At 15.5% G+C, this 23,262-nt stretch overlaps 7 protein-coding genes across 7 annotated transcripts, besides 28 other annotated features; 2 read left to right on the top strand and 5 right to left on the bottom strand. All coding sequences in view use genetic code 6, as the record gives it.

Moving 5' to 3' along the window:
- Window positions 1-207: 207 nt before the first annotated feature.
- Window positions 208-252: a microsatellite.
- Window positions 253-523: 271 nt separating this feature from the next.
- Window positions 524-563: a microsatellite.
- Window positions 564-688: 125 nt separating this feature from the next.
- On the bottom strand, window positions 689-1,714 carry IMG5_199360 (hypothetical protein; the record flags this gene model as incomplete). Its single annotated transcript, XM_004024091.1, has 1 exon — window positions 689-1,714. The coding sequence occupies one exon, from the start codon at window positions 1,712-1,714 to the stop codon at window positions 689-691; it is 1,026 nt and encodes a 341-aa protein (XP_004024140.1).
- Window positions 1,555-2,190: a microsatellite.
- A 342-nt stretch (window positions 2,191-2,532) lies between these two features.
- Window positions 2,533-2,634: a microsatellite.
- Window positions 2,579-2,634: a microsatellite.
- A 175-nt stretch (window positions 2,635-2,809) lies between these two features.
- Window positions 2,810-2,834: a microsatellite.
- An 8-nt stretch (window positions 2,835-2,842) lies between these two features.
- Window positions 2,843-2,932: a microsatellite.
- Window positions 2,855-2,923: a microsatellite.
- Window positions 2,856-2,932: a microsatellite.
- Window positions 2,860-2,932: a microsatellite.
- Window positions 2,933-3,616: 684 nt separating this feature from the next.
- Window positions 3,617-3,656: a microsatellite.
- A 73-nt stretch (window positions 3,657-3,729) lies between these two features.
- Window positions 3,730-3,791: a microsatellite.
- Window positions 3,792-3,939: 148 nt separating this feature from the next.
- Window positions 3,940-4,936, top strand: IMG5_199350 (mitogen-activated protein kinase organizer 1, putative; the record flags this gene model as incomplete). The annotated part of the gene is made up of 2 exons (XM_004024090.1): window positions 3,940-4,210; window positions 4,263-4,936. 2 exons carry the CDS (start codon window positions 3,940-3,942, stop codon window positions 4,934-4,936), a joined length of 945 nt encoding a protein of 314 aa, XP_004024139.1.
- Window positions 4,937-5,641: 705 nt separating this feature from the next.
- IMG5_199340 (E3 ubiquitin-protein ligase MYCBP2, putative) lies at window positions 5,642-8,008 on the top strand (the record flags this gene model as incomplete). The annotated part of the gene is made up of 5 exons (XM_004024089.1): window positions 5,642-5,936; window positions 6,119-6,701; window positions 6,749-7,259; window positions 7,310-7,629; window positions 7,831-8,008. 5 exons carry the CDS (start codon window positions 5,642-5,644, stop codon window positions 8,006-8,008), a joined length of 1,887 nt encoding a protein of 628 aa, XP_004024138.1.
- Window positions 6,057-6,121: a microsatellite.
- A 230-nt stretch (window positions 8,009-8,238) lies between the features above and the next one.
- Window positions 8,239-9,421, bottom strand: IMG5_199330 (hypothetical protein). The gene is made up of 2 exons (XM_004024088.1): window positions 8,935-9,421; window positions 8,239-8,884 (listed from the first exon to the last, which is right to left on the bottom strand). Exons 1-2 carry the CDS (start codon window positions 9,145-9,147, stop codon window positions 8,393-8,395), a joined length of 705 nt encoding a protein of 234 aa, XP_004024137.1. The 5' UTR covers window positions 9,148-9,421; the 3' UTR covers window positions 8,239-8,392.
- Window positions 8,907-8,931: a microsatellite.
- Window positions 9,258-9,322: a microsatellite.
- Window positions 9,422-9,617: 196 nt separating the features above from the next.
- Window positions 9,618-9,683: a microsatellite.
- A 49-nt stretch (window positions 9,684-9,732) lies between these two features.
- Window positions 9,733-9,828: a microsatellite.
- Window positions 9,829-9,974: 146 nt separating this feature from the next.
- Window positions 9,975-9,999: a microsatellite.
- A 769-nt stretch (window positions 10,000-10,768) lies between these two features.
- Window positions 10,769-10,819: a microsatellite.
- Window positions 10,820-11,621: 802 nt separating this feature from the next.
- Window positions 11,622-11,673: a microsatellite.
- Window positions 11,674-11,956: 283 nt separating this feature from the next.
- Window positions 11,957-12,029: a microsatellite.
- Window positions 12,030-12,081: 52 nt separating this feature from the next.
- Window positions 12,082-12,127: a microsatellite.
- A 23-nt stretch (window positions 12,128-12,150) lies between these two features.
- Window positions 12,151-12,177: a microsatellite.
- A 2,133-nt stretch (window positions 12,178-14,310) lies between these two features.
- Window positions 14,311-15,509, bottom strand: IMG5_199320 (hypothetical protein; the record flags this gene model as incomplete). The annotated part of the gene is made up of 6 exons (XM_004024087.1): window positions 14,311-14,313; window positions 14,421-14,479; window positions 14,717-14,750; window positions 14,797-15,079; window positions 15,143-15,317; window positions 15,359-15,509. The coding sequence occupies 6 exons, from the start codon at window positions 15,507-15,509 to the stop codon at window positions 14,311-14,313; spliced, it is 705 nt and encodes a 234-aa protein (XP_004024136.1).
- Window positions 15,319-15,352: a microsatellite.
- Window positions 15,321-15,350: a microsatellite.
- Window positions 15,510-15,514: 5 nt separating the features above from the next.
- Window positions 15,515-15,579: a microsatellite.
- Window positions 15,580-16,620: 1,041 nt separating this feature from the next.
- Window positions 16,621-16,676: a microsatellite.
- A 2,955-nt stretch (window positions 16,677-19,631) lies between these two features.
- Window positions 19,632-21,029, bottom strand: IMG5_199310 (hypothetical protein; the record flags this gene model as incomplete). The annotated part of the gene is made up of 4 exons (XM_004024086.1): window positions 19,632-20,369; window positions 20,414-20,653; window positions 20,697-20,928; window positions 20,983-21,029. 4 exons carry the CDS (start codon window positions 21,027-21,029, stop codon window positions 19,791-19,793), a joined length of 1,098 nt encoding a protein of 365 aa, XP_004024135.1. The 3' UTR covers window positions 19,632-19,790.
- A 168-nt stretch (window positions 21,030-21,197) lies between these two features.
- IMG5_199300 (hypothetical protein) lies at window positions 21,198-22,278 on the bottom strand (the record flags this gene model as incomplete). The annotated part of the gene is made up of 4 exons (XM_004024085.1): window positions 21,198-21,223; window positions 21,737-21,908; window positions 21,963-22,070; window positions 22,276-22,278. 4 exons carry the CDS (start codon window positions 22,276-22,278, stop codon window positions 21,198-21,200), a joined length of 309 nt encoding a protein of 102 aa, XP_004024134.1.
- Window positions 21,286-21,359: a microsatellite.
- Window positions 22,279-23,262: the final 984 nt, after the last annotated feature.

The following is a 23,262-nucleotide window of genomic DNA, read 5'->3' as shown; positions in this document are numbered from 1 at the left end:
TTATATTTTATAAAAGAACTTAATTTAACATTAGAATTTATTTATTCTTTTATTCAGGATTTATTTATATTTCTTTTAAAGATTTTAAAGGCTAATAAAGTAGAGGTTATTATAAAGAGATTTTTAACTAACTTTTTTTTTTAAGTTTTTTAATTTAATTTTTTTTCTTTTTTGATATTCTCTTATGAACAAATTTTGTTATAATAATATTTTCTTTTCGATTATCATTTTATTTTAGATGATTATTTTATTATTTTTAAATTTATTAGGTTTTTTATCCATTTTTGAATTTGTTTTTATTTTTCATTGTTTTTTGTTAACTTAGAATATGTGTTATTTTACTTAATAATAAATATAAGAATATTAAAAAAATATATTTTAAGATATTATTTTAAAATCAAACTACCCTTTATTTGTATTTTTTTACTAAATAAAAAAAAAAAATTACTAAAATATAATTAATACTTAAATATTATTTTATTTTTCCTTTTTGAAAAAGTATTTAATATATTTTTTAATAACGATTAAAATAAAAAAAGAAAATAATAAAAATTAAAATAAAACTAAAACTAAATAAGATTTATTCAAATATAATAAATAATTAAAAATAAACTTAAAACAATTTTTATTTAAAATAATCAAAAAATAAAAAATAATAAATTTAATATCATTTAAAAAAAAACTAAAATCATGAAATTTTCAAATTATTTATAGTTTAAACAGCTTGCTCGATTCTCCAATATAGAGTTTTTTTATTATTAAGTTTAAAGTCCATTTCTTTTTAATTTTGGTATTCTTAAATTAAATTTCTTATTTCCGGATTAAGATTTTAATTAAGTAAATCTACAACATTTTAAATTTGTTTTTTATATAATTTTATCACTTCAATATTTCTTTTATTATTTTTCCTATTTCTCATTTATTTTCTTTTATTTTTCATAAATAAAGAAGGAGAGCATTATTTACCACTTGAAAAATAATTACTCTATACAGAATACACAGAAATTTTCAAATCATCAGATTCTTCTTAATTAATTACTTAGTTTACGTTGAAGAGTCTATTTATTGCTATTATTATTAATATTTTCACTAAATTCTTCTAAAAATAAAGTTTTTGCAGTTTTAGATAATTAATCTTCCTCACTTTCATATTCTTATGTCTCTTCACTTTAAATAGGTTATATAAATTAATCATTTTTTCTAATTTTTTTTTATTTTTCTTCACTTAATTCACCTTCTAATACATCCTATTTCTCTTCTTCAGAAGTAGAACACTCATTTTATTTTGAAAATTTCCTTTTTGGAGATTATTTTTATAAATCTTATATTTGTTCTTCATCTATTTTAATATAATCTAAAGATTATTTTTATTTTAAAGCTTATTATTCTTCAATTTGTACTTCTATTAATATTTTTTTAAATAAATCAAATTTTAATAAGATTTTTTATAATTACTTTCAGTCTCTATTAATTAAAAATGTTTATTCTGTATTATTCTTTAAGGTAATTAAATTTAAGGTTATTTTTTTTTATTTTTTATTGCATTTATGAAATTTATTATTATTATTGTTATTATTATTATTATTATTATTATTATTATTATTATTATTATTATTAATATTATTGTTATTATTGTTATTATTGTTATTATTGTTATTATTGTTATTATTGTTATTATTACTATATTATCTACTATATTTATTATTATTAACATTATATTTATTATTATTATGGTTAATTTTATGATTTTTATTATTATTATAATTCAGGATACTATTATGATTATTATTGAATATATTATTATGTTTATAATATTTATTATATATTCTAGTTCTTTTATTATTATTTAATTTATTATGATTATAATGTTTATTAAATTTATTATGTTTAATTTTGTTTTTTTATATGTTTTATTATTAATTTTATTTATTTATTTAAAGATTTTATTAATTTTAATATATGAGATTTAATTTTATTATATTAATTTTTGATTTTCTTGTTATTTTAATTATAGTTATTAGGATATTTAATTACTAATGTTTATTGATTTTTTTATTACTATTATTGTTATTATTATTATTATTATTATTATTATTATTATTATTAATATTATTAAAATTATTAAAACTATATATTTTATTATTATTATTTTTTATTTTGTTATTACAATTATTATATTTTTATTTTATTTGGTGATTATTTTTCTATATTTATTTATAAATTTATATCTTTTTATTCATTTAAGCAAACTTATTTTATTTATATTTTACTTTCTAAAATAGGATTAGTTACTAAATTCTTTCTTTTTTTTTCATCTAAAGAGCTAGAAGTTCTTCTTAAAGCAACAAAATTTGTTTACTCAGCACTTTTTTTCTAAAAATTAAGCTTAAGTTTAGGTTTTTTTTCTTATTCACTTTTTGTTTATGTGTTTTAAACTTATGGTATTTTAAGAGTGGGTAATTCATCGATTCTATTTTTAGATTTTTTTATTTAAATAAAAAATATTTTATAAAATAAATTTTTATGTAAATATATATTAATAATATATATTTAATTTTATTTAAATTTCTTTCTATTCTTTTTTTATATTTCTTATTTATATTTTTATATTATAAATTTCTATTTTATTTTTATCAAATAGAATCATTTTTTTTTTTTTTTCTGTTTTTTTAACAAAAAGCCTTTATTTCTCATTATAGCTTAAAAATTATTAATTTCTATAATCAATTAAAGAAATATTATTTACTTTTTTTAATTTGTTATAAAAATTAAAAAAAACTAAATTACCAAATGAATCTAAATGCATCAAAAAAAAAAGAAACAAAAAAAAGAAAATACATAGTTTTTTTTAAGATTTTTTTTTTTTTTTTTTTAGTTTTTTTTTTTTTTAGTTTTTTTTTTTTTTTTTAATTTCTTTTTTTTTAATTTTTTTATAAAAGGGTCTTTTGTTTTGTTTTTGTTTTTTTTTTAGTAGTAGTTTTTAAATCAAATTAATTAATATTTAAATATTAAATTAAAAACAAATTTAAAGTATCAAGTAATTTTTTTTTTTCATTAAGTTTTTTTTTGATGCAATTAGAAATATTTTATAATAATCCATTTAATGATCTTTAAATTATTTTTAGATTTATTTAAATGAATTTAAGAAAACAAAAAAAAAGGCAATTTTTTTTTTTTTTCAGGCATAATTAAGAATATATTAACAATTTTTATTTAACATAAGATCGAATGAATTTATATAATTTATATTAAATAATTATCTTTACCTTTCATTTTTTTTGATTATTCTTCCTTAAATTCTAAAATTCTAATCATTTTAGCATAAAACTAAATTTTATTATGTTTTAATAAATTTATTGTTAATCGAATTTATATTTTATTATAGATTAGGATTAGAAACATTATTTATAGGTTTGTTTGTACATATATTTTACTTAGCTAAAGATTATGTTTAAATCATTTATTTTAATTATTTTTCCTTTTTTAAGAAAATTAGTTATTTTTATTAATTTTCCTTTTTATATTGATAAAAAATAAATTTATATAATTTTTTTTTTATAAATTACTTTTTCCACTTAAAATATATATAATAAAAATGATGCCTAAATATTAATTTAAATTACATAAAAAAATTAAATATAAAAATTAAAATATAATTAACAATTAATTATTAATATATATAAAAAAATAATTTCTATTACAAATTAAAATAAAAATAATATAAATAACAAATATGTATTATATTTATTAATATTAATATAAATATATATATATATATATTATATTTATATTTTAATTTTTTTTAATTATAAATAATATATATAATTAAATATATTAATTTATATATATTTAAACAATTATCATTATTTTAAAAAAATTCTAAATATTGTTTTTTAATATAACAAAATAATACTTCCTGAATTAAATATCTATAAAAAAATGTAATAATATTATCAAAAACAATAACTTCCATAAAAATTTTAAATTCCTTCAAAAATACATAAAAATCTTTAAGGTCATAAAGGTGCTATATATTCCGTTAAATTTAACTCTAACGGCGAATACATAATGTCTTGTTCCTAAGACCGTAACATCAATTTATGGAATCCTCATAAAGGTACCCTTATTAAAACATTTACAGGTGCCCATAATTATGATATTTACGATTTATGTATAAGTTAAGATAATTACAAATTTGGCTCTGCTGGAGGTTTTTTTTTAATATAATTTTTTTTTATTTTTTTTAAATATAATTAAAAAAGGAGATAAAGTTGCATTTTTATGGGATGTATCAACAGGAAATATCCTTAGAAAATTTGAAGGTCATATAAGCAAAATAAATACAATAGTATATAGTGATGACGAGTCTGTTTTAATAACAGGTTCATATGATTGTAAAATTTGTTTTTGGGATTTAAAATCGCATTCATATAAACCTATAGACACAATAAAAATATGCAAAGATAGTGTCTCGAAAATAGTTGTGGACTCTCATTAAGTTTTGGTCTCAAGTATAGACGGAAAAATACGCACTTTTGATATTCGAATGGGAATTTTAACTACTGATGATATGAAACATCCAGTTCATTCTTTTTCTTTAAGTAATGATAAAAAAACTTACGCGGCAAGTTGTTTGGATAGTAATATAAGACTTTTGGATAGAGAAAATGGCTTTGTTTTGAATAGTTATACAGGGCATAATACATCTAATTATTAATCAAATGTAATATTTTCATTTGATGATAGGTTCTTAATTTAAGGTAGCGAAGATGGATCAATTTTTTATTATGATATTTTATCTTAGGAACCTAAAAATACAACGAAAAATCATTTTAAAGCAGTTGTTGCTCTTTCATTATCACCTCTTAGAGATACCTTAGTTTCAGGATCATATGATTATAATATTAGTGTTTGGAAAATATAAGAGAGTGAATGAGAAAAAAAAAAAAAAAAAAAAAATTAATTTTAATTTTAATTTTCGACATTGTAAATATTAATTTATTTTTCTTTTGTTTCTTTTTTTTAATTTTTTTGAATATTTTTTCAAATAAAAAAATATTAGTAAGCTTTTCTTTTTTTATTTATTTTTAAAAAGATTTTTTTTTTTAATTAATATTAGATTTATATTTAATAAAGTATTTATTTAGTAATAAAGATAATAATAGGTGTTTAAAATAAAAAATAAAAATAAAAATTAAAAGATTCTCAAATAAATTTTTTAAATTTAAATATAGATTTGTAATATATATTATTTTTATATAAAAATATATATTTTTAAAATTAACTAGAAAATTTAATATTTATAAAATTATATATAATATTGTTGCTATACAAATGATATTATTTAAGAAGAAAAAAAAAAATATTAGTATTTTTTTTATAAACAAATTGTAAAAGTAAATTGATTTGAACTTTATAATATTTTTAATTAAAAAATTATATTTGCAAATATTTCAATTTATAAAATTAAAAGTTAATTGAATATAAAGGAAATATTTAAAATCTTAAAATAACAAATAAACTAAAAATATATTCTTATAAATTCTTATCATTTATATTTTATACATAAACTAAAAATCTAAAAATAAATTATTGAAAAAATAATAAAAAATAAATAAATAAAATTTATATATATAAAAATATGTATTAAACTTAATAATTTAGATGTTTTTGTAATACATAATAAGGTTATTCTGGTAAATCAGAAAGAGATTTTATATTTCATATTTAAAATTGTAAATAATTCCAAAATGAAAGTCCATTTGCCAAAGAGTTTTTTTAAATTGAATTAATGCATTTAGAAACTAAATTCTTATATGCATTAAGAGCTGAATTTATAAATTATATATTGAAAATAGAAAATGAATTAATTAGATAAAACTAGAACCTAACTTATAATATATCATAATTATTTGATAAAAGCAAATATATAAATAGTCTTGAAAAAAAGTATTTTTTAAATAATAATAATGATAACAAAAACGATATAATAGTAGAGAATATTTAAAAAAATTGTGTATAAATAAACAATAATGATAAAATAAATTAATAAGAGCAAAATTAAAACGAAAATAAAACGAAAAATATAAAGAATAAATAAAACAAGAAAGTAAAACAGAAATAGATTCAACAGTATTATCAGAATCATAAGAAAAATAAGACGATGAATATTTCAAAGAGCTAATTAAATAATTTGACAATGAGGACTAATAAAAAGACAAAACATAATGTAATTCATGTAAACAAAATATAGACGGGGATAACATTTTATTTTTAATAACTTGTTTACATTCCTATTGCAAATAATGTTTATAAAATTAAATCTAAGAAGAATTTATATAAAAAAATGGACAAATAAAATGCAAATAATGTTCTTTATCATTAATTGAAGATGATTATATAAATATAATTTCCAAAGATAAATATGAAGAATTAGAAAATAGACTTTTAGAAAAACAATATAATATAGTAACTTGTGTAAAATGTTAATAAAAATATGATTTTTAAACAGGTGCACCTAATGCTAGTGTTTTAGATAAATAAGGAAATCAATTATCGGATAAATATTTAAACCATTATAATTAAAATAGGTTTTTGTGTTAAAATAATGCTTGTAAATAAGAGTAATGTAAAGGTTGTAGTAGTATTCCTTATCATTTAGGCTATTTATGTGATGAATTTAAAAATTTTTAAAAATCTAAGTATTTTTTTTATTAAATTTAAAATATTTTCAATAAATAAATATTAGGCGATGTAGATACTGTAATGAAACAATGAATTAAATAGATAAAACTAAACCAAAAGCTTTACAAGATATATGTACTGAAAATGAATGCTAAACAAAATCAAATAATGCATGCTTGAAAATGCTTGAAGTAAATAAATAATACTAATTAATTTAGTAAAAAATAAAATAGTGTGAACATCCTTGTTGTGGAGTAAAAGATGAATTAGAATGTATACCTTGCTTGTTCGATAATTGTAAATTAAATAATCCTAATGTAAAAGGGTAGGATTATTGTAATATATGCTTCGTTGAAGGATTAATAAATGCTCCAATAATTAAATCAAATTGTGGTCATTATTTTCATTATTCTTGTATAAAAAAAAAGCTAGAAATTAAATGGTTGACTCCAAGAATTAATTTTAATTATTCTGTTTGCCCTATATGTAAAAAATGGCTTTAATTTCCACCCGAACTTGACCTTTTCGATTTACTTGAAGAAAGTTCGAAACTATATGATATAATAAAAATTAAAGTAAAATAAAAAAGGAATTTATTTATTTAAAATCATAATTTAAAAAAAAGTCATTACAAAGACTTAAAGCTGAAGAAAGAGAAAATGAACCGAAATTGGCTGACGAAAAAAGCCCTTTTTATAAAAATCATTAAGAATATTCAATGGCAATATATTCATATTATATGTGTTTTAAATGTAAAAACCCTTACTTTGGAGGTCTTAAAGATTGTGAAAGATAACTAAATGAAAATCAAAAAGAATATAACCCCAAAGACCTAGTATGCCCAAACTGTTGTGATATTCCAGTAAAAAACTGCCTAAAACATGGATAAGATTTCTTAGAGTTTAAATGTAGGTATTGTTGTTCTATAGCAGTATGGTTTTGTTTGTAAATATATATATATATATTATTTGCTCTTGTTTTCATTTTTTATTCTGTATTCTTTTTTAAAGCTTCATTCTTTAACATAAAAAGGGTAATTGCCTTTTTTATTTAGATTGAGCTTTTAAAAAAAATACAGAAAAATAAAAAAAAATCATAAAATGTAATATATAATATATATAAATAAATATTTCTTTATAAAAAAAGTGGTACAACCCATTTTTGTGATCCTTGTCATATCAAAGCTGGCATAATATAAAATTAAATACCTAAATGTAAAGGAAAAGATTGTCCTTTTAAAGAAAAACATAATCCAAACGGTCAAGAAACACCTTTAGGGTGTTCTTTATGTAGGAATTATAAAGAAAGTGCAAGCGATTATTGAAATATAGAAAATTAATTTAATGAAAATATATATAATAAACAAATAAATATTATAGTAAAATCTTTGTTATTTAAGATATAACATTAACTTCCGATATCTTCTTTTTAAAAAAATAAAAATTAATTAATTTTTTCGACGAGTTTTTTAGTTTAAAATAATATAAAAATTTAAATACATATAAAAAAAATAATAATAAATTAAAATCAAAGTTAAGCATAGACCTTGTATTTTTTTTTAAAAAAAATCAGAGTAAAGAAAGAGGAGGAGTCATTTAATTTTAATATATATAAAATATCTATATTTTAAACAGTATAATTTTAATTGAACTCTAAATATTATAAAAATCATAAAAAAAAATATCTTAGTAACTAAATCTATACATTATCAATTTTATAACTTATCAAATTCAAAACGACCTTCTTTTTTCATTTTTTCAATTTCATCATTCAAAAAAATTTTAATTCTTTTCCCTTAATCCCATTCCCCATATTTATATACTCCATCTTTATTAATTTAAATACCTAACCCATGTTATTTACCTTCATTCCAATATCCAATATACTTCCTCCCATCAGCCCAAATAAAAGTACCTAACCCATGTTTAATATCATCTTTATAATTTCCTTCATAAATTTTATTATCAGGCCATTTAAGTTTCCCAAATCCATTCATTTTATTATTTTTCCAAGATCCCATATAAATCCTTCCATCAATCCACCTATATTCTCCATATCCTTCAATACTATTGTTTTTAAAATCCCCTATATATTAAGATTAATCCGTAAATTTTAAAATCCCTTTTCCATTTTTTTCTCCTTCTATATAATCTCCTTCATAAGTAGCCCCATCAGGCCATATTTCTATGCCTTTTCCATGCTTTATTTATTTTATTATATTTAATATTAAAAAAAAATATTAAAAAATACTTATTTATCTTCTTTCCAATCACCTATATATTTAGCTCCATTAATATGATAATAAGTCCCTTTTCCATTTGCCTTATCATCAATCCATTCCCCTTCATAAATATCTCCATCAGAATGAATAAGTTTTCCTATTCCATTACTTTTATCCCGTTTCCATTATCCATCGTATTAAGAACTATTAGGCCATCTCTAAATTCCATAGCCATCTCGCATTCCTTAATACCATTCTCCTTCATAAATAATTCCATTACTGAGTAATATTGATGATATTTTAATACGCTATTATGTATTTTGCTTGCTATTTATTGCATATTCACTTTCGTAATTTTAACTTATTGATTCTGTGTTTGTATTTGAATTTTAGTTTATTGCTTATATGTTTGTATTTATATTTTAATTATTTATATCATAATTTGTATTGATTCAGTTTTAGCTTTATTATTTTGTCCTTAATTATTCTATTTCTTATTATTCTTAATTTGTTTATGTTTCTTAATCAATTGTTTAACAAAGGTTTTGACAATTTCCCATTATTTATAATATTATAAAAAAAATTAATGATGAAGTAAAATTTTTATAAATATATAAAATTATATATTATTTTTGATATAATTTTTTTAATTTTATTTAATTTATTTTTATTTTTGTTTTATTATTATTTATATAATTAATATTATAAAAAATATTATTATTATTTTTATTACTTTTATTATTATTATTATTATTATTATTATTATTATTATTTTATTTTCATTTTAAATTTATATATATTTTTAATTATTACTATTATAATCATAATTTATTATATATTAATTTTTCTATTTAAATAATATTTTATATTATATATTATATATATATTTTTTATTTTTATTATATTATATTTTAATTATTTTTTTCATCGTTTAATTTTTAATATAATTCATACATTTTTTTTTTTTTAATTTTTTATTTTTAACAAATATTTTAATAAGATATTAAAAACTTTTAATTTTTTTTTTAATTTTAAAACAAATTCTAATTAAACATATTTAATTTCCGAATAATATTTAATATTTAATATTTAATCTTTTTATTTTTATCATTTTTATATATTTTTAAATAAAAAAAAAATTACTTATTTTGTAATAAGTTTTTTAAACTAAAAACATATTTATATTTTATTAATAAAACTTATATAAATATTTCAATGATGTATATCATTTATTTTCTTAGACAATTATAATTAATAATATAATGATACTATAAAAACTTTAGTAAAATAAATTAAATTATAAAAATACAGTTTTTTATGCAATATTTTACTAAATTTATGATGATTTAATTAATTTTTTATTTAATATAAATAAAAACTAATCACTAAAAGATATGAAAAAGATATTTTAATAAATATCTTTTTTAATGATAGTTTTAAATAATATTCTTAAAAATACGTTTTTCATATTAGTTGATTAATTATTATAAAAGAAATATTATGTTAATAACAATAGACTTATCTTTTGTAGAAATATAATAATTTTTATGCAACAACAACAGTTAATTATTTAGAATAAAATACTTTGTACAATTTTTACAAGAAACTACTATTATTAAAACAAATTAGAGATTAATTTTTTGATTTTTTAAATTATATGATATTTTTTTTAATCAATATAACAATGATTATATATTTTTCTAAAAAAATAAACCTTAATAATGATAATATGTATAAAAGATTAATAAAACTATTTTCTTTAAAAATTAGTTTAGTTCTTTAATTCCTTAAGCTAAATAATTTTTATTGATTAATTAGTTCTCACATAAATTTATAAAATACATTATTATAGACAATTAAATAATATATATATATATATATATATTTATATATTTATATATATATATATTATATTTCAAATAAAAAGACAAATTTATATTATATTATTTACCTGTAGAGATGAATTTTTACAGTATTATTAATTCACATATATAATATGATGGTGTTAATATTTTTCATTTTTTATTGTATATTTAATTTAAATGAAAATCAATATAAACAATTAAACCATTATATTCAATAGATATTTTTTTTAATATATAAAACTATTTATAAAATTATATTAATATTAAATAAATAATAAAATTTTGATTATAATATTTATATGAATAACATTATCTATATATTTAAATATAATATTCTTAGAATATTATTAATTTAGTAATATAATAATTACATATTTATAAAAAATTTAATTAATTAAATGAAAAAAAGTCCGAAAATTTGAGATAGTATATAGTCAATTTATTATAAAGCCAAATATAATATTAATATGATAATTATATTCAAATCCTTAAAAGATAAGGTACTAAATCAAAAATACTATTTAAATGTGTTTTGTTATTCATATTATTAAATAGCTTATATATTTGCAATTCTCATTTTATATATTAATATTAATTTTATTAAAATATAAACTAATTATACAATTTAGAAGAATTTCATAGAAATAATTTAAAATATAAAATAAATTAAATAATTATAAAATAATAATTAATATTTAAATTGTCCATATATATTTTAGTTTTTATTTCAGAATAAAATATAAATAATAAAAAATTAAAATAATATTAATTTTTGTTCTAATATTTATTTAAAGAATTTTTAATTTTTTATTTATAAAATAAATTCTATTTTGAATTATATTAATCTATTTAAATTATTAAAAAATAAAATAAAAAAATAATTTAATATTAAAATATAAAAAAAAAATCATATTGTTTATATTATTTTAATAACATTTTTGTAAATATAATTAATATTTTTATGATAACATATTTTATTTTATTTTTATATTTTAACTAAATAATTAAATTAAATTTAGTTTTAAAATTATTTTTATACTATTATTAAATAGTAATAAAAATTAAAAAATTAATATATATCTAATATTTAAAAATATAAAATATAATAAATTAAAATAATTAGACAAAATAAAATAAATTATATAATTTTTTTATTTAATTAAGAAGTATATATGTATAAAAATAATATATATATTGATATATTTTTTTTTTTATATTGATATTTATATATATATATAATTTTTACTTTTATATTATATATATGCGTATTATTAATATAAAATTGTATTAATTAATTGTAAATATATTTTCTTTTTAAATTTTACAATTTTTTTTATTTTACTATTGTTTAAATTTTGATTTTATTTTTTTGAAATATTGTTATTATTATCTTATTATTATCTTATTTTTTTATGCATATATTAATGTTTCACTAAAACCTTTTTTTTAAAATATATTTTTAATTACTTTTTTAGTAATTAAAATTTCTTTTAATTTTTTTACACATGTAAATTTTAATACTTCCTTATAAAATTTCATCTTTTATATTGCTTAAATTGTGCTTTATTTTCCTTTTTTTAACCGGTAATATATAAATTTTTATATATTTTAGTTCACGTGTATTACACAAATTATAAAAATTTAAAAGATATAAATTAAAATTAGGAGGTTTTATATATATTCAGAAATGCAAAAACCTATTTTTATTTAATTATTTTAAAAAATATGAATAAAAATAAATTATATTAACTTTTAGAATTTTATTTAATTTTTTTTTCCCAATAAATAAATTTTTATTTTTTCATTTATTTAATAATTAAATATCTAATTATAAATCATAAAGAGCCATTAATGTTGAAATGATTGAGTTACCAACAGTAATTGAAAAAAAAAAAATTACTTTTACTAACGCACACTAATGTTCCTGTTTATTTGTTATTATAATATCAATTTCTTTTTCAAGAAGATTGAAAACATGATATGGTAATAAATTTTTTGTATTATAAAATTTTAATAGTAAAACAAAAGATTTAAATATAAAGTTATTTTCTTATTTTTTTTTAATAATAAATATTTAAAGAATTAAGAATTAATAAAATAAAAGAATATATATATTTTATTGTTATGTTCTATTTTTTTTGTTATTTTTATAATATAAAATTTTAAAATGTGTACTTAAAATAATTTATAAGATATCAGGTTTAAGTCGTTTTATTTTTATAATTTTTAAAAGTTAGAAAATAAGATTTTAAATATATTAGGTTTTATTAACTATTTTATAAATTATAAGTTTAATACAAATAATCTTAAAGTCAAAAAAAAATTAAATAAATTATAAATATTTTAAAATTAATATAGAAATGATTATAATTTTATCTATTTAATAAATTCAAAAGATTATATCATTTATAAATATTCAATGAATATGTTTTCTTCTAATTAGATAGTTATTCATTATTAATTGTTTCTGTTTTTTAAACTTATTCAAATTAGTAAGACATAAATTGTTTAGTGTCATTACTATTAATATTTTTATAATTTAATATATTCGTTTTTTCTTATTAAAGATTTTAGAAATAATTATTATTATTATTAGTAATGAAAAGCTTATGAATCTAAATTTATTATTAAGAGTTTTAAAAGTATTATTAGAATATTTTCACAATATTTAAATCTAATTATTTTATAAGGTTTTTACTTATTCTTTTTTTTTTAAAAAAAATAAATAAATATAAAAAATAAACCTATATAAAAGTATTACTAATTTTAATTATCACTTTACAATAAATTTAAATAACTTTCATACAATTTCTTTTGATTTTATTAATTAAAAATAAATAAATGCATATATTAAAAAATACTTAATAATCTTTGACATTATCAGGTTTAAATAAATTTTCTTCTATAAATCCCGAATTTCTTTTCTCTTTTTTTTTAATTTTACTATTATATTTAAAGATTCGAGTTGCTTATTAAATATTTCCCACAAAAATAGATAAACTTTTTAAAGATTTAGTTCTTTTATTAGCTAATGTAATTAGTGGTTTAGGAGTAAAATTGAATATTTATAACTAATCATAATTAAAAATAATTTATTTAATTTTATCAATTTACTATAATTTTGCTAAAATATTATAAATATCTAAATCATTATGCATCATTTTAACAGCTTTTTCAATAAAGGCATTATTTTAATTAAAGAAAAACTTATTGCAAGTTAGAACCGATAAAAAATATGAAAAATTCATTTTTAATTTTTTATTTGTATTAAGAATATCATTTATTATATTTTTTAAATAAAAACCATTGTTTTTTTATTTTTTTATATAATTTATAAAGTCTTCATCTTTTTTTATTATTTTTTCTACAACTCTTTTTAATTTTACGAATTTTGGATTTTATATTAAATTCGAAGCCGATTATTTAATTGCTGTACTTATTCTTTACCGCATATTATTATCAATTTTTTAATTTTATATTTTTTAATTTTTTATATCAAATCTATAAAGCTTATTTGCTAAATCAAATATAAAATAAAAATCACTATATTTATACATAATTACAGTAATAATCTATAATATTATATTAATAAATCCTCCAATTTCACTTAAAAGTTATGAAATTTTCTTATATTCTCTATTAATAATTACTTAATAAGGACTTTTTCTTATAGTAATTTCGACAAATGTAGCATCTTTTCTTTCCAATTCTATAGTTTATACAATATCATTTTAGTTTTATACCAATTTCCATTCATCTTAAAAATCATTAAAAGGAGAAAGAGATTAATCTGTTTTAATTAAAACATCTTAAATAAAAATATCTGCCTTTTTTGACATTTTATAAGGGACAAAAGTAAAATACATTTATGTATTAATGAACTCTGTATAATATTTTTCTGATTAATCTTAATTCAATACATTATTATTATGAAATATATTCATACCTATAATACCATTATTTTCAACTTCTTTTTCAATCTTATAAAATACAAAGAAATTTATATTTATTTAATTTTTTTAATACAAGTTCTTTCGGTGCACATACAGGATTCCATTTTTAATTATTTTCGTTTGTAGAATTTTAACAAGGAACTACTCTTATTCTCAAAAATTTAAAAGAAGGACTTCCAAACATTCCTTCTATTTCCATTTCTTGATTTAAATTTGGACATATAAAATCTCCTCCTAGTTATTAAAATTATGAAGTTAAATCTGATTTCGTATTTAATTATTTCCAATGATAATCTTTACATTCTTCCATAATTATTTATCGATATTTTTTTTCTCCAGTTGTTTATAAAAAATGTCTTTTTTATTTAAAAAAAAAAAAAAAAAATCTTTTTTTATTTTTTTTTTAGAAAATATTTTACCCTTGCTCAACTGATATATTAAAATATGGTCTTTTATGAAAATCATTATTTTTCTAAACTATTCTTAAAGCAAACATAAATCTATTTGAGCTTATATTAGATACTAAAGGATTATTATCATATATTTTATCCAATTTTACAAACACCTAATCTTTATTCACAAATTATATGAATTCTATTTTTTTTTATTTTATTTTTTATTTTTTTTATAGCTACTTGAGTATGAAAACAGTATCATAAATATAACAAATAAAATTGATATAATTCCTCCAAAAGAAGTTCTATAAAAAAATGAATTATTCATATGCAAACCAATAGGCCGATTAAATAAATCACATTATTTTAATAAGGTAATTATCTTTCCCATTATTTTTTATAAATTATATTTAATATTTATTAATTAATTTAAATTTTAATTAATTATATTTATATTTATTTTAATGTATTAATAATTCTATATAAATAAAATTTTTAATGCTTTATTTATATAATTTGATTTGTTTTCAAAAAATAATAAAAAAATATTAATAAATGTATTTTTAGATTAAATAACTTGTAAATTATTATTTATTTTATAAAATTTAAATTTTTGTATTTTAATTAATTTTTAATAAGATTATTATTAAAATTATGTAATAAATATGTTTTTTTAATTTAGAAGTAAAAGAGAGAAATTATATATTAGATTCTAACATAAAACATATATATTTTTGTATTTTTTCAATCTTAATATTAATAAGTGAAATAAAATAAAGTTAAAAACATTTTTAAAAAAAAGAAATATATTTTTTGTAATAATAATAAACTTTAAATTATTTTCATATTAAGATTTATTATTTTATTTACTTTAAAATTTAATTGAATCAAAAACGAATTTAATAATACTTAAAAAAAATTAAATTGTCAAAATTAATTTTTCTTATAATTGTATTAATATTTCATAGTATTTTAATTTGTTTCGAGTTCTTTTCTTTTGAAAAATTAAATGGGAATAATTTTAGTTTAATGAATATCAAAAAACTAATTAATTTTACTAGATATATATTAATTTTTAAAATTATTTATATATTTTATGTAATTTTTTTTCAAAAAATAAAATAAAATTAAATGCAAAAAAATAAAGGATTATTGCATTTTTATTTTCGATTATGTTTTTAATAAAAATAAATAATCATCATTATTAAATGTAATATATATTATAAGATTAAATTAATCTAATTTATAATTATAATGACTATATGAAATATTTTTATATGCTTCTATAAACTATAAGAGATTATGAAAAAGCAAATATTTATATTATCTTTGTCTATATGAAAAAAAATATATGATTAGCTTTTATTTTAAAAGTTAAAATATTTCTTTTTAATGTATTAAATTTTTATTTAATTATTAAAAATATTTAAATAAAGAAGATTATTATTTAATTTTTAAAATATTAAAAGAAATTAATAAGAAGAAATTATATAGTATTAATAATATTTATTTAAAATATAAAATATATTTTATAATAATATAAATACTTATTTTTTAACTTTATTTCAATTCTTTAATTAACAACAATAAAATTATAAATTAACTTATTTTATTAGTTTTGATTTAATATTTTTAAGTATCATAAATATAATAATTTACATTAATATAAATATATAAATTTAAATTTATTGTTAAATAAAAAGTATAGATAAAATAAATAAATTAAAAGTTTATAAAATTAAAAAGAAATAATAATATGTTAATATTATTTTTTTATAAATAATATACATAATAATTATTTTATTTATTTATATAAGAAAAATAAAAATATTCTTATGATATTATTTAATTATGTATTTATTTATATAATTAAATAAAAAAATTAAGAAAAATGTTTAAATTTAAACTAAAACCCTTTTTAATGTTATCTTAATTTTCTAAATTGAAATTAACTAAATTTACAAAAAACATCTCAATTGTATAATCAACTAATGGATCTGAATAAACTGTAACTTAACAATAATAATTTTAAGATTTCGATGACTTTGAAAATCTAGATAAATAGCATTAAATTCAAGATATTTACGATGATACAGAATAAATTATGTTTGATGATACAAATATTTAAGTTACAGAAGATGAAATAAAGTTAAGCGAAGAAAAACTTCAATCAATTATTGAAGAACCAATTGATGAATAAAATTAATCTTAAAATACATTATAATTGGATGATGAGGAAAAAACACTTGAAATGAAAAAAATACCCGAAAGCACAAGGGATGTAGATTAGATAATATAAACTATTAATGTAAATAATAAATTATTGAACTTCTTTATGAAATATTAAAAGTAACTATAATTAATTTTTATTTTTAATTATATAAAAAATAATTTTTATTAAAAAAGGCATTTTACGTTTCTTTAAATTTATTCTTTAATAAAAAAAATGTAATTGAATTTCAAAAATGAAGAAAACTATAAAATTTTGGAAATTAAAAAGTTTGAGGTATTCAAATAACAAAATCCAAATATAAACATACATCCTCCCTTATTTCTTACAAAATAATAAATAAAATAACACTAAAGTTATAAATTTTTAATTAATTTTTTAATATACAAATTTGTAAAACAAATAAATTTATATATTAATTATAAATATGTAATTTTTAAAAAAGAAAAGCAAAAATATAACAAGTGTCTTAAGTTTATTTTAAACCTTAGTATAATTTGATAATGAGTTACCTGAAGAAATGTATGAGATAGTAATAGAAAGATATTAGCAAGAAATGTTAAGTTTAAATATAAAAAATCATATAAATATGTTTTATATATTGTCTTAATATGGAAATTTTAAAAAAACTATAATAAATTACAAACTTTAATAATAAATGGTAGAAGTGTTAATGAATAAAGAAGTAGATTTGTTTACAAGTGTTGATATATATACATTAGTAAAGTTATTTCGTTATGAAAATATGATTATTAACTAACTTCAATAAGTAATGATAAAATTATAAAATAGGTTTATAAATGAAACCCCTAATTACAGACCTAAATAGTAATTGGATTTTTTTGTGGCTTTTATAAGTAAAAAAATTCCTTTTAAGAAATAATTAGCGAAATTTATTTTTTAAAGAGTTTACGAAATGGCATAGTAAAAAGATATATCATTTATTAGATACTTCAGTGATATTTTAAAAAATATAAAAAATAATTCTCTTGTTTATTATGAATTAGATAATTAAGATATTTAAAATATTTAATATTAAAACTTTCCTCATAAATCTAATTTGTAATATTACAAAAATGAAGCATTTTTAAATGAAGTCGCCAATGTCGGACTTAATATTCTAAAAAGTACCAAATAAATATTTTTTTTGTAGAATTTTATCATTTTTTTCTAAAGTAATTCAAAAGTGAATTTCGAGCCTTTCCAAGAAATTTTTTTATTACATTTCGAATAATTTATTCCTTAATCTAACTATTTCTAATTCCATATTGTCTATTAATTTTTGACAAAAAAGTTTTTAATTTAAAAATCTCATCATAAATTATGTGAGGTAAAAATAAGAAATAATTTAATAAAAAACTTTTATAAAGTTTTCCATTTAAAAACCTAAATTTCCACCTATTAAAATAATATTGAGAAGTTAAATAAAATATATACTGTTTATATCTATTAATTTTAACTTTTTATTGATGTTTTTTGGTCTTATTTTGTTAATTCTTTGAAATTTAATTTAGAAATGGATAAATAAATGACTAAGGAATTTGTTAATTTATTAAATGAAATGATTAAAAATATTATACTTTATACTAAAATAAAAATTAGTTTATAAATAGAAAGTATTTATAAAATAATATAGCTTAATTTCCATATTCAAAAAAATATGTAAGAAAATACTATTCTTATTGAAAATCTTATCTCCTATTAATACATTAATATTATTGATACTTTCGAATATGAGTGTATCGAAAAAGACAAATAACTTTTTTTATTACATAAAATGTATTTTAGTTTGAAGTATTCTGAATTTGTTAAAAAAAATGCTATTTTCTAAAATCTTATTTTTGATCTAAAATTAGTTAATACACCTATTTTTATTATTTATAGTAATCTATATTAAGGTGATATCTTTATTAGAAATTAATTATCAGATATGGCATAGTTATAACCTATATTTGTGTATTTTAATTAGTTTTTGGAATTTCTGGAAAATAATAATGAAAATGATAATTATTTTGAAATTGTTTTATAAGATAAACTAAAAGAAATTAATATTGATAATAATATTATTCTATAAAAGTAGGAAATACTTAACTAAATTAAATAAAAAGCTTCATAAATTTCAAAAGAGTATTTAAATGAAAAATAAAAAGTTTGATTTTTAATTTTTCATCTTACAAGAATTACCTTTAAATTTGCTTTTTTTTAAAAAAAATGTATTTTTAGTTTAAAATCTTTTTATTTTTATAACAAAAAAAAAATGAAAAATAATATCAAATTTTTTAATTTTCAATTTGTTAGACAAAAAAGTTTATTTAAAATTTTTATAAAGAGTCTTATATAAATATTCTTCTTTGTTTATTTATAAGTTTTTAATCTTCATTTTTTAATTTTACAAGTTATAAAAATAATATTATATTATACAGCAGATAGTTGTTTTATATCTCATTAATTTTATTATTTTCGAATTAAATCAAAATAAGGATGTTACATAGCATCTTTAGGTGTTATTCTTAAAGCCTTTTAATTAAAACTAAAAAAAGAAAATAATAAAAAATAATATACATGATCATAAATTAGCATTTATGATAACAAATCAAGTGCTAATTCATTACAATTTTATTTATTTTCTTAATTGATAAAATTACTCCATTATTTTTTAGGTTAACTAAAAAAAAAAAAGCGAATTATTAAAATAATTTAATAAATATATAATTATATTTACTTTCCCAAAGCTTTATAATAAGGGTCTAATTTTAAATCGTATTTTTAAACATATTAAAATAAATCTTCGGTCCCCAATATTTTCGCAATTTTAACTAATTAATCACGATTATCCTGTCCTTAGAAAAGTGGCTCTTTCATAAAAATCTAACAATTATTAAAAAAACATAAAATTGTATTTAATTATATATATAAAACCATAGCTCCAAATAAGCATCCTGTGCTCCAAATGTCTAAAGAATAGTCATAATAAATATTATCAGTAAGTAATTCAGGCCCTTTAAAATATCTAGAAGCAACCTTTTTTAATAAAAAATAAAAAAATTATAAAATTAATGAGATACTCTGACATTATAATCTTAATAAGGATGATAAAACTCTGCTAAACCCCAATCAATAACTTTAAGTATTTATAATTTAGGATTAACAATAACATTTTAGGGTTTAATATCTCTATGCATAATGCCTTTACTGTGGCAAAATTCAAGAGATTTTAATATTTCATATAAATAATGTCTAATATCAAAATCAGTTAATTTAGGGAACATAGATTTAAAATCAGTATTTTCGATATATTCAAATATCTTATTTTTGTTTTGATTTAATTGCTTTGATTTTTTTTGTTACTAAAGATGGAGTTTATGATGAATTATCACGAACTACATCTAATAATTCTATTATATTTGGACCTCCTTTTAACATTTAAAGTATTTTTATTTCCCTTTTTATTTTATTTATTCTTACAGGTTTTAATATCTTGATTACAACTTTTTACTTATTTATTACATTTATTCCTTCAAATACTTCGGAATATTTACCTTTACCAATATTTTTTAATACTTCATAATCATCTTGCTATCTATAATTATTTGTTAATAAATTCTCTTATTAAAATAATTATATATATGTTTACCCCCATTAGATTTCATAATCTTCATAATTTGAATATTATTTTGGCATTTATTAATTTACTTATGCATGGTATTTTGGCAGAATAATTTTTGATAAATTTTTCATTTTTTATGTTTGTTTTTTTTTTCTTTTTTCGAAAAATAAAAATAAGATATGTTATTTTATTTAAATATAAAAATATTTAATTGTGATACATATAATATTTCAATATATTATTCAATAAATATAATATTTTTAAGTAACTTTTTAAATAAATAGATAATTAGAATTAGTATTTTATATTTCTAAATAATTATTAAGATTGATTTAATATAAATAAAATAATATATTTGAGAAAAACAAAAAATAATATACTTATAAACTAAGATAATATATTTATTAATTTACTTTTAAAAATTAAAGATCTTTATATATATTAATTTACTATAAATAAAATATATAATTTTTAATTAAAAAACAAAAAATTATTTTAAAAAGCAGTTATTTTTTATTCTCATTTATTTTTTTCAAATTTTATATGCTTTTGCTTATAAATTTCATAAGCTTAGCCAGAATTAATATTTTTATTACTATTTTTAATAATACTTGAAATTTCTTTTTAAACTTTTTGGTTTTATTTTTTCCTTAATCTAATTACTTAATAAGTTCTAAATCATCTTTTTAATCATTATTAACAATTATATGTTTTTATTTTTTATGTTTTTCAATTTCTATTTATAAATTTTTTTCTTTGTTAATTTCAAGTAATTCCTTACTCATAGTATCATCTACTAAACAACTACTTTCTCCTATAAAAGTAGTATTATTAAGAGCTGAATTTCCTATTATTTTCGGGTCATATTATTAAAAATATTCACTTATTTCTTATGTGATTTAATAATCATTTTCTGAAATTGGTAAATTTAAATATTTTAAAGCAATAAAAGTCTATTATAAAAAATAATAATAATATGCATTTTTTGTATTATAAATAATATTTACTTTATGCATTATTCTAATTATAATACGTGCAATTAAAGCTTATATAAATGTATTTAAAAGTTCTGGATCAGCTTTTTGTAGAATCTTTTTTAACATTCTTATATGAAACTAATATTAATATAATTTATTTTTTTAATTATTGTTTTACATCGGTTTTACTAAAAAATATTGTAAATTTAAAATATGAATAAACATAAAATCCAAAGGGAATTATATTTGCAAATGCAATAAATAATTGATCAAAATAAAAAAAAATATATATACAATCCTTTTTTTATTAATAAAAAAATATAAATTATAAAATTTATATTACCATTTCATTAATTATCGTTCATGTAATTCTTATTTTATATTATTATTAAATATTTTTTTACAAGTGTTTGTAAATAATGTTATAAATCCAGCTAAACTAGATTATATTTTATAGAATATATATACATTTATTTTTTACTTTACTATAAATGTTAGTATCATTTTATTTATTTATTTTTATGTGGAAAAAAATATGTTTTTTATTATATTCTGTTTATTTTTTTTTAGAAAATTATTAATTATATTATATATTTTATTAACGAAATTTTTTATAATATATATAATAATTTTAATTTTTTCTGTTCTTTATAATATTATTAAAATGATAATATATATTTTTTTACATAAAAATTTAAATATAATTTTATATTTATATTAATTTAAATTTTATTATAAATAATTATTATATATATTATTTATATTTAATTTTATTGTATTTTTTGTATTGAAATTCTATAAAATTAATCTTTTTATAAAAAAAATTAATTTATTTATTAAATTCGTATATTTATATTTTTTTTATTATTATTTTTGGATATTTCATTAAATAATTATTTAATAATTAAATATTTCTAAAAATTTTAATTTATGAAATAAAATAAAAAAACACAACAAAAAATATCTAAAATATTTTCCTTTTCTAAAAATAAATTAACAAAACATTATATTATATTATATAAAAAAATAAAAATAATAAAAAAATGGGATATACAATTTAACCAATAATTAGAACCTCTAAATACAATTAATAAAATAACCATAGACAAATATAGAAAGATATGGCTAAATATAACTATATACAGAACCCAAAAACCATAAATGTAAATGTTTTCTGAAGACATTCCAATAAATATATAGAAATTTGAAGTAAAATAGAATATCTAAATATTTAAAAAATTTATTATTAAAAAGAAGTAGTATTCTTTATTTTAATTATGTAAATATATAAATTATTCAATTGTATATAAAGCATTTTAAAAATAACTTA

Source organism: Ichthyophthirius multifiliis (genome assembly GCF_000220395.1).
Source record: "Ichthyophthirius multifiliis unplaced genomic scaffold scaff_1120509251417, whole genome shotgun sequence".
In the NCBI taxonomy this organism is placed as follows: domain Eukaryota; phylum Ciliophora; class Oligohymenophorea; order Hymenostomatida; genus Ichthyophthirius; species Ichthyophthirius multifiliis.
Note: the sequence above shows the minus strand (reverse complement) of the source record. Positions and strands in the feature narration are given on the sequence as shown.